General features: G+C 37.8%; 1 protein-coding gene and 1 long non-coding RNA gene across 18 annotated transcripts in view; one reads left to right on the top strand and one right to left on the bottom strand.

Annotated features, from left to right (window-relative positions):
* Window positions 1–11,235, bottom strand: part of GDA (guanine deaminase) — a 104,917-nt gene that overhangs the window by 45,752 nt on the left and 47,930 nt on the right. For all 17 annotated transcript variants that reach the window (XM_081505432.1, XM_081505369.1, XM_081505352.1 and 14 more), the window contains exon 2: window positions 5,436–5,524. In XM_081505432.1, the coding sequence (XP_081361558.1) occupies window positions 5,436–5,524 (89 nt within the window). The remainder of the gene's footprint in view (window positions 1–5,435; window positions 5,525–11,235) is intronic.
* The window catches only part of LOC145511796 (uncharacterized), a 136,805-nt gene that overhangs the window by 106,736 nt on the left and 18,834 nt on the right, over window positions 1–11,235 (top strand). The window lies entirely within an intron of this gene.

Genomic DNA, 11,235 nt, shown 5'->3' with positions numbered 1-11,235 from the left:
TCTGTATGTCTTCTTTGGAGAAACATCTGTTTACTTCTTTGGCCCATTTTTTGATTGGGTCATTTATTTTTCTGGAATTGAGCTACAGGAGTTGCTTGTATATTTTTGAGATTAATTCTTTGTCCATTGCTTTGTTTGCTATTATTTTCTCCCATTCTGAAGGCTGTCTTTTCACCTTGCTTATAGTTTCCTTTGTTGTGCAAAAGCTTTTAATTTTAATTAGGTCCCATTTGTTTATTTTTGCTTTTATTTCCATTACTCTGGGAGGTGGGTCATAGAGGATCCTGCTGTGATTTATGTCGGAGAGTGTTTTGCCTATGTTTTCCTCTAGGAGTTTTATAGTTTCTCGTCTTACATTTAGATCTTTGATCCATTTTGAGTTTATTTTTGTGTATGGTGTTAGAAAATGTTCTAGTTTCATTCTTTTACAAGTGGTTGACCAGTTTTCCCAGCACCACTTGTTAAAGAGATTGTCTTTTCTCCATTGTATATTCTTGCCTCCTTTGTCAAAGATAAGGTGTCCATAGGTGCGTGGATTTATCTCTGGGCTTTCTATTTTGTTCCATTGATCTATATTTCTGTCTTTGTGTCAGTACCATACTGTCTTGATGACTGTGGCTTTGTAGTAGAGCCTGAAGTCAGGCAGGTTGATTCCTCCAGTTCCATTCTTCTTTCTCAAGATTGCTTTGGGTATTCGAGGTTTTTTATATTTCCATACAAATTGTGAAATTATTTGTTCTAGTTCTGTGAAAAATACCATTGGTAGCTTGATAGGGATTGCATTGAATCTATAGATTGCTTTGGGTAGTATACTCATTTTCACTACATTAATTCTTCCAATCCATGAACACGGTATATTTCTCCATCTGTTTGTGTCCTCTTTGATTTCTTTCATCAGTGTTTTATAGTTTTCTATATATAAGTCTTTTGTTTCTTTAGGTAGACATATTCCTAAGGATTTTATTCTTTTCGTTGCAATGGTGAATGGAGTTGTTTCCTTAATTTCTCTTTCTGTTTTCTCATTGTTAGTGTATAGGAATGCAAGGGATTTCTGTGTGTTAATTTTATATCCTGCAACTTTACTATATTCATTGATTAGCTCTAGTAATTTTCTGGTAGAATCTTTAGGGTTTTCTATGTAGAGGATCATGTCATCTGCAAACAGTGAGAGTTTTACTTCTTCTTTTCCTATCTGGATTTCTTTTATTTCTTTTTCTGCTCTGATTGCTGTGGCCAAAACTTCCAAAACTATGTTGAATAGTAGTGGTGAGAGTGGGCACCCTTGCCTTGTTCCTGACATTAGGGGAAATGCTTTCAGTTTTTCACCATTGAGGATAATGTTTGCTGTGGGTTTGTCATAGATAGCTTTTATTATGTTGAGGTATTCTCCTTCTATGCCTGCTTTCTGGATGGTTTTTATCATAAATGGATGTTGAATTTTGTCAAAGGCTGTTTCTGCATCTATTGAGATAATCATGTGGTTTTTATCTTTCAATTTGTTTATGTGGTGTATTACATTGATTCATTTGCAGATATTGAAGAATCCTTGCATCCCTGGGATAAAGCCCACTTGGTCATGATGTATGATCTTTTTAATATGTTGTTGGATTCTGTTATCTATTTTATTTATCTTCTCAAAGAACCAGCTTTTAGCTTTATTGATTTTGGCTATGGTCTCCTTTGTTTCTTTTTCATTTATTTCTGCCCTGATTTTTATGATATCTTTCCTTCTACTAATGCTGGGGCTCTTCATTTCTTCTTTTTCTAGTTGCTTTAGGTATAGAATTTGGTTATTATTTGATTTTTCACTTGTTTCTTGAGGTAAGCTTGCATTGCTATGAACCTTCCCCTTAGCACTACTTTTAGTCAATCCCATAGGTTTTGTGTTGTTGTTTTCATTTTCATTTTTTTCTATGCATATTTTGATTTATTTTTTGATATATTCTGTGATTTGTTAGTTATTCAGAAACATGTTGTTTAGCCTCTATATGTTTGTATTTTTAATAGTTCTTTTTTCCTGTTTAGTTCAGTTCAGTCACTCAGTCACGTCCAACTCTTTGTGACCCCATGAATCGCAGCACACCAGGCCTCCCTGTCCATCACCAACTCCCGGAGTTTACTCAAGCTCATGTCCATCGAGATGGTGATACCATCCACCCATCTCATCCTCTGTCGTCCCCTTCTCCTCCTGCCCTCAATCCTCCCCAGCATCAGTGTCTTTTCCAATGAGTCAACTCTTCGCATGAGGTGGCCAAAGTATTAGTGTTTCAGCTTCAGCATCAGTCCTTCCAATGAACACCCAGGGCTGATCTCCTTTAGGATGGACTGGTTGGATCTCCTAGCAGTCCAAGGGACTCTCAAGAGTCTTCTCCAGTTGAAATCTAATCTTACCGCATTGTGATCAAAAAAGATGCTTGAAATGATTTCAATTTTTTTGAATTTACCAAGGCTAGATATATGGCCCAGGATGTGATCTATCCTGGAGAAGGTTCCATGTGCACTTGAGAAAAAGGGGAAATTCATTGTTTTGGGGTGAAATGTCCTATAAATATCAATTAGGTCTGACTGGTCCATTGTATCATTTAAAGTTTGTGTTTCCTTGCTAATTTTCTGTTTAGTTGATCTATCCATAGGTGTCAGTGGGGTATTAAAGTCTCCTACTATTATTGTGTTACTGTTAATTTCCCCTTTCATACTTGTTAGCATTTGCCTTACATATTGTGGTGCTCCTATGTTGCATATATATTTATAATTGTTATATCTTCTTCTTGGATTGATCCTTTGATCATTATGTATTGTCTTTCTTTGTCTCTTTTCATGGCCTTATTTTCAAAGTCTATTTTATCTGATATGAGTATTGCTACTCCCACTTTCTTTTGGTCTCCATTTGCATGAAATATCTTTTTCCAGCCCTTCACTTTCAGTCTGTATGTGTTCCTTCTTTTGAGGTGGGTCTCTTGTAGACAGTGTATATAGGGGTCTTGTTTTTGTATCCATTCAGCCAGTCTTTGTCTTTTGGTTGGGGCATTCAACTCATTTACATTTAAGGTAATTATTGATAGGTATGATCCCGTTGCCATTTACTTTGTTGTTTTGGGTTAGAGTTTATATACCTTTTCTGTGTTTCCTGTCTAGAGAAGATCCTTTACCATTTGTTGAAGAGCTGGTTTGGTGGTGCTGAATTCTCTCAGCTTTTGCTTGTCTGTAAAGCTTTTGCTTTCTCCTTCATATTTGAATGAGATCCTTTCTGGGTACAGTAATCTGGGTTGTAGGTTTTTCTCTTTCATCACTTTGAGTACGTCCTGTCATTCCCTTCTGGCCTGAAGAGTTTCTATCGAAAGATCAGTTGTTATCCTTATGGGAATCCCCTTGTGTGTTATTTGTTGTTTTTCCCTTGCTGCTTTTAATATTTGCCCTTTGTGTTTGATCTTCGTTAATTTGATTAACATGTGTCTTGGGGTGTTTTGCCTTAAGTTTACCCTGTTTTGGACTCTCTGGGTTTCTTGGACTTGGGTGACTATTTCCTTCCCCATTTTAGGGAAGTTTTCAACTATTATCTCCTCCAGTATTTTCTCATGGCCTTTCTTTTTGTCTTCTTCTTCTGGGACTCCTATGATTCGAATGTTGGGGCATTTAACATTGTCCCAGAGATCTCTGAGGTTGTCCTCATTTCTTTTAATTTTTTTTTCTTTTTTCCTCTCTGCTTCATTTATTTCCACCATTCTATCTTCCACCTCACTTATCCTATCTTCTGTTTCAGTTATTCTACTGTTGGTTCCCTCCAGAGTGTTTTTCATCTCAGTTATTGCATTATTCATTACTGATTGACTCTTTTATTTCTTCTAGGTCCTTGTTAAACATTTCTTTCATCTTCTCAACTCTTGTGTCCAGACTATTTATCTATAACTCTATTTTGTTTTCAAGATTTTGGATCATTTTTACTATCATAATTCTGAATTCTTTTTCAGGTAGACTCCCTATTTCCTCCTCTTTTCTTTGGTTTGGTGGGCATTTATCATGTTCCTTTATCTGCTGTATATTTCTCTGCCTTTTCATCTTATTTAGATTGCTTTGTTTGGGGTGGCCTTTCTGTATGCTGGAAGTTTGTGATTCCTCTTTATTGTGGAGGTTCCTCCCTGTGAGTGGGGTTGGATGGGTGGCTTGTCAAGATTTCCTGGTTAGGGTATATTCCCATTTCTATAAGATAAACCACCCAGGCTATAAAGAGAGTGGGCCAATCACAGGAAACACATTTGGTAAAAATGTTGTTGTTGTTCAGTCACTAAGTTGTATCTGACACTTTGTGACCCCCATGGACTGTAGCCCTCCAGGCTCCCTTATCCATGGCATTCTCAGGCAAGAATACTGGAGTAAGTTGCCATTTCCTTCTCCAAAGGATCTTCCCAGATCAGGGATTGAACCCACGCCTCCTGCATTGGCAGGTGGATCCTCTACCACTGATCTACCTGGGAAGCCCTGTACCACTAAAGTAGTTGGAAGATAAAACCGTAGCTTAAGTGCTCTTTTGGAGATAGGTCTATATAGTCAAAGCTATGGTTTTTCCAGTAGTCATGTATGGATGTGAGAATTGGACTATAAAGAAGGCTGAGTGCCAAAGAATTGATGCCTTTAAACTGTGGTGCTGGAGAAGACTCTTGAGAGTCCCTTGGATTGCAAGGAGATCAAACCAGTCAATCCTAAAGGAAATCAACTCTGAGTATACATTGGAAGGACTGATGCTGAAGCTGAAGCTCCAATACTTTGGCCACCTGATGTGAAGCACTGACTCATTGGAAAAGATGCTGATGCTCAGAAAGATTGAAGGCAGGAGGAAAAGGGGATGACAGAGGATGATATGGTTGGATGCCATCACCAATTCAATGGACATGAGTTAGAGCAAACTCTGAGAGATGGTGAGGAACAGGGAGGCCTGGTGTGCTGCAGTCCATGGGATCACAAAGAGTTAGACATGACTGAGATTTTGAATAACAACTTCTTTAAGCACGCTGGCAGAGTTATTCCTCCCTAAACCTCCTCTCACCTCCCACTAGTTTATCTCTATCATGCTCCCTAATTACTTCCTTTACAGAAGGCATCACTGTCATGCTTACCTATCTGTGCACTTGTTTATGCTCTCTGTTCACCATGGGCCATAAACCCAGTAAGGACCAATACTCTGTATATCATTTTCACCTCCAGATCCTATTCTTGCACATAATAAATGCAATAAATATTTGCTGAAGAACTAAATGAATGATGGCAGCCTCTAGTTCTCAAAGTTTCCATCTTTCAGCGCCATGTTCTCTATTTACCTTCGCTTGCCCATCTCATCTTCAAAAAAAGAGAAAGACCTCTCTGTCTCTCAAGACAGGTTCTTAGCATTTGAGACTAGTTAATAGCATCAAGTAAAAGGGAAGAAGTTGACTCTGACTTACTGGTGGCTCAGTTCTCTTATTTCACATGGCTTGAAGCACCATTCTTTGGCCAGCTTTTCTTGTTGGGATGCTTCTTCCAAAAACACTATCTTTAAAGAAAAGAAAGAAAGAAAAGAATCATAAATTAATGAACCATAGCCATTTGTTGTTATTAAATATCTAAATTTTTCAAGGGACTATTCCATAGCTGAACTAATTTTAAAGGGTATTTGACACCAAATGGGATACAGATTAGGGGCAAAGACAGAGATTTGTCTTTGCTTGTCCAAAGAAATAAACTGCATGAAATTTCTCCTTTTCTGCCATTCTATAGACAGAAGTAAGACTTCAAAAATTCCAATTTGAAGATACAGGGTATTAAAAATGGATAATTGATGTCTATTTCTACCCCACCTCCCCCCCACAAAATGATTAAGGGAAACAATTGTTTATAGGCAGCACCTCAATGTTGATGAATGAGAGATTTTTGTTAGGCTATTATAAGGAACCCAGGCCCAGAGCACAACAGGAGGACATTGTAGGGCAGTTTATTAACACTGAATATAACTGCATGTGATAACTGCCTGACAATGGAGTCTTAGCATGAACTATGTTGATGTTCTGATGCTAGACATCCATTGTAAAAAGGTCTGCCATATTTTCTAGTATTGTGCATGAAACACTAACAGAATGATCTCTCACATGAGGCTTGTGAGTCCAGGCGCAATAGGTGAGAAACCTTGGGTGGGTCTCAATCCCTCTTGATCTGGTTTTCCCATCTGCTAACGGGGCTAACATCAGTACAAACTTCACAAAGGGACTGTGAAAATCAAATATTCTTAATTTTATTTAAGAAGTTAGCATATCCCTGGAACATGTTAAATGCTAGATACATCATTTTCTACTGTTTATTCTTTTTAAGTAGAGTGTGATTGCTTTCTCTACAAAAGTGGATTGTAAAGCAAGAAAGGACAAGGAAAAATGAAATATATGTGAACAAAATAACCTGTTTTATGCAATAAACATTATTTTCAAATATTTTCACATTAGTGAAACAATGTTTCATGGAACATGAAATATTGAAAATACTTATATAAAGTGTATCTAAACAATTAGAAGCAAGACAGTATTGTGCAGGAAAGTTTCTGGAACAAGAAAATAAAATAAATACTGAGTTCTCTATTCTTTGATGATATCTTTTTATTAAAAAAATAGGGATTTTTATCAGAAGAGAAAATGAAAAATGTAATTCCTACAAATAAGAAAAAGTAAATTGATGATTCCAAAAATATTTTTGAATCAATAAATCAAAGCAGATATAAAGTTAATTAAAAATCACAAAAACAGAACTTATTAATATATGCCAGAGCTGATCTACCATTTACCATTATCAAAAAAAAAGGAGGGAGGGAGGAAGAAAATATTTGTAAAGTACTACATTCATACATTTGCAACAAATACTTTTCAGGAAAATATAAATGATCAAAATTTATTCTGGAGATAAAGGAAAACTGAATGAACCAGCAATTCTGTGAAAAACTAAGGAAGTTTTGCTAACCGTTTAGGAAAGCTCATGGTTCAGAACCATGCTGTCTAATAGAAATAAAATGCCTGTCACAAATGCAAGCCACATTTATAATTTTAAGTTTTCTAATACCCACACTAAAAGCATAAAAGTATAAAACAGTAAAATTAATTTTAATGACATGTTTTATTTAACAACATAGGTGGCCATGGTAAAAGATTATCATGTCAACCTAAAATCAGCATAAAAGTTTTTAATTTTACTTTTTTTCATATTTAGTCTTTAAAATCCAAGGTATGTTTTATATTTAAAATATATTTCAATCTGGTTGATAAATTTTCATTAGAAATACTTCATCTATATATTTTGACTTTACATAATCTATAAAACATAGACTCACATAAACAGATTGTCCTTGAAAGACTGCAACACTGAAGATAAGTATCAATTTTTAAGGAGAAATTAAATTTAAAATAAAGATAAACTTTTAAAGTTCAGTTCCTCGGTCATATTAACCACATTCTAGGTGCTTATTATACCATTTTAGATAGCATAATTCAGAGAATTTTATGACAAACTTCTTTCCAACTTACAAAGAACAGATAATGTCTGTGCTAAGAGTTCCAGAGCATGGAACACAATGGATACGTCTTTATTTCTACAAAGCTACCACAATCCTCATACTAAAACCTGACAATACACACACATATACGTAAAAACAGATACACAGAGGATGAAAATTATTATAACCCAATGTCTCTGCAATATAATTATTAAATAAATAATAATAATAATACAGATGCCATGGGGCTTCCCTGGTGGAGAATACACAACAGAAGAACTATACAAAAAAGGTCTTAATGACCCAGATAACCACGATGGTGTTGTCACTCAGCTAGAGCCAGACATCCTGGAGTGTGAAGTCAAGTAGGCCATAGGAAACATTACTACAGACAAAGCTAGTGGAGGTGATAGCATTCCAGCTGGGCTATTTAAAATTCTAAAAACTGATATTGTTGTAGTGCTATACTCAGTATGTCAGCAAATTCGGGAAACTCAGCAGTGGCCACAGGACTGGAAAAGGTCAGTTTTCATTCCAATCCCAAAGAAAGACAACGCCAAAGAATGTTCAAACTACTGCATAATTGTGTTCATTTCATATGCTAGCAAGGTAATGCTCAAAATCTTTCAAGCTAGGCATTAGCAGTTCTTGAATCGAGAACTTCCAAATGTATAAGCTGGATTTAGAAAAGGCAAAAGAACCAGAGATCACATTGCCAAAAGTCATTAGATCATAGAGAAAGCAAGAGAATTCAAGAAAAGCATCTACTTCTGCTTCATTGACTATGCAAAAGCCTTTGACTGTATACATCACAACAAACTGGAAATTTCTTAAAGAGTTCAGAATACCAGACCACTTTACCTGTCTCCTGAGAAACCTGTATGCAGTTCAAGAAGTAACAGAACTAGATATGGAACAATGGACTGGTTCCAAATTGGGAAAGGAGTACATCAAGGCTGTATATTGTAACCATGCTTATTTAACTTCTATGTAGAGTACATCAGGCAAAGTGCTCAGCTGGATGAATTACAAGCTGAAATCGAGATTGTGGGGAGAAATATCAACAACCTCAAATACGCAGATGATACTACTCTAATGGCAGAAAGCAAAGAGGAACTGAAGAGCCTCTTAATGAGGTGAAAGAGTAGAGTAATAAAAGAGCTGACTTGAAACTCAACATTCAAAAAACTAAGATTACGGTATCTGGTCCCATCACTTCATGGTAAATAGAAAGGGGAAATAGGGGAAAATGTGGAAACAGTGACAGATTTTATTTTCTTGGGCTCCAAAATCACTGCAGATGGTTACTGCAGCCATGAAATTAAAAGACGCTTGCTCCTTGGAAGAAAAGCTATGACAAACCTAGACAGCATACTAAAAAGCAGAGACATCACTTTGCTGACAAAGGTACATGTAGTTAAAGCTATGGTTTTTCCAGTGGTCATGTACGGATGTGAGAGTTGGACCATAAAGATGGCTGACTGCCAAAGAATTGATGCTTTCAAATTGTAGTGCTAGAGAAAACTCTTGAGAGTCCCTTGGACAGCAAGGAGATCAAAGTCAATCCTGAAGGAAATCAATCCTGATTATTCATTGAAAGGACTGAAGTTGAAGCTTCTATACTTTGGCCACCTGATGCAAAGTGCCGACTCATTGGAAAAGACCCTGATGCTGAGAAAGATTGAAGGCAGAAGGAGAAGAGGGTGGCAGAGGATGAGATGGTTAGATAGCATCATCAATTCAGTGGACATGAATCTCAGCAAACTCCAGGAGACAGTTAAAGACAGGGAATCCTAGCATGCTGCAGTCCACGGGGTCAGAAATAGTCAGACATGACTTAGCAACTGAACAACAACAGATGCAAAAATAATCCCGATGATATACTGACAACAAAAAGCAAAAATATGTTAAAATAATAATTCAGCATGTGTGCAGTATATAAGCCTCAATTACTTCAACTAAGCAAGACACACCTTCAGTGAACTTCTAGCTGATGTTAAATAGTTATGCAAGGGCCCTAACTCCTCAGAGACCATCCGAATAAATCCACCTGCCTTCTTTTCTGTTTCCTTCAGTCAACATGAAAACTTGAATTCACCTACTTCTCGAATACACAGCAGGGATCCTGATCTATACCATTATCTTCATAAAGCTCTGTACTACTACCTTGTTCTTGACCTGCTCCCACCACTCTCCACTCCACTATGACCTCTTGTTACTGCTCATCCATAAACAGCAAATTCCCCTGTGTCTTCAATATCTCCTCTGAGTTTCTCTCTCCTTAACTGGGGCTCTTCTCTGAGGACATGGCCTCCCCTACACTTCTCAAATGGCAAGTATTCATATATCAGGGTCAGGCAATGAGTTTCCATACCCACGATGGCCATTTCTAAACCATGTTTCCTGCAGCTTTTTGTAAACCTACAAAGCTCCTTTAAGACCTGCTCCTTTTGGCTTTCAAAGCATTCTTCCTCTCCTTGTTCTTCTGCTTTACCAGCCCTTCTCTCACTGTTCCCATCTGTTAATGCCTGCCCCACTCTCTTTCTGTCCGCTGCAAGCCCTGCCTTCACTCCTTATCATATCAACATGGACAATCCTTTCGAGATCATAGGACTTACTTCCATGAACTCATTTTCAGTGATCTGTTCATGAACACATGAAGTTTATGAACTTCACATCATGGCTACAGCTCGGGCATTTTCATAACCTGTAAATTGTCTACCTCACTGCTGATGGTGATTGCAGCCATGAAATTAAAAGACGCTTACTCCTTGGAAGGAAGGTTATGACCAACCTAGATAGCATATTTAAAAGCAGAGACATTACTTTGCCAAAAGTCCATCTAGTTAAGGCTATGGTTTTTCCAGTGGTCATGTATGGATGTGAGAGTTGGACGGTGAAGAAAGCTGAGCGCCGAAGAATTGATGCTTTTGAACTGTGGTGTTGGAGAAGACTCTTGAGAGTCCCTTGGACAGCAAGGAGATCCAATCAATCCATCCTAAAGGAGATCAATCCTGGGTGTTCATTGGAAGGACTGACTCCAATACTTTGGCCACCTCATGCAAAGAGTTGACTCATTGGAAAAGACCCTAATGCTGGGTAGGATTGGGGGCAGGAGGAGAAGGGGACGACAGAGGATGAGATGGTTGGATGGCATCACTGACTCGATGGACATGGGTTTGGGTAGACTCCGGGAGTTGGTGATGGACAGGGAGGCCTGGCGTGCTGCAATTCATGGGGTTGCAAAGAGTCGGACATGACTGAGTGACTGAACTGACTGAACTGACTGAAAACTACAGAATCACACAACTAACCACCATTTCCTCTTTTTCCTGTCTGCCATTTCAGCTATTTCAAACAACCATCCACCTTAAAAAGCCGTCCCTTTCCTTTCTCCTCTCTACTTTCCCCCAGTCTGTCAACTGTCTTCTTTTGCCATTTTCCTTGTCCAATTTGGGTTCCACCAGCCATTATTTTATATTTCTTATATTTCTGTATTTCTATATTTAGTTGACACATGTATAGTAAATTTTTAACCCTGACTACAACCAGCCCTACTTCTCTGGGCTGCACCTGAGGAGTCAGGCAGCACTGGGGCAAGCACAGCACACAGCAGATGGAATATCCATAGTCATCAAGCTTGAAGGTGCTCCAACCGATGTCTGTACCTTGCTCCCTATGACATTTCTCTAGCCCTGTCTTTACTGTCAGTAAAACTGACTGAAGGCCTAAAT

This window comes from Giraffa tippelskirchi, chromosome 1 (assembly GCF_054371585.1).
Source record: "Giraffa tippelskirchi isolate mGirTip1 chromosome 1, T2T-mGirTip1v1.2.pri, whole genome shotgun sequence".
Taxonomy (NCBI): Eukaryota; Metazoa; Chordata; class Mammalia; order Artiodactyla; family Giraffidae; genus Giraffa; species Giraffa tippelskirchi.
This window is presented reverse-complemented; position numbering and strand designations above follow the sequence as displayed.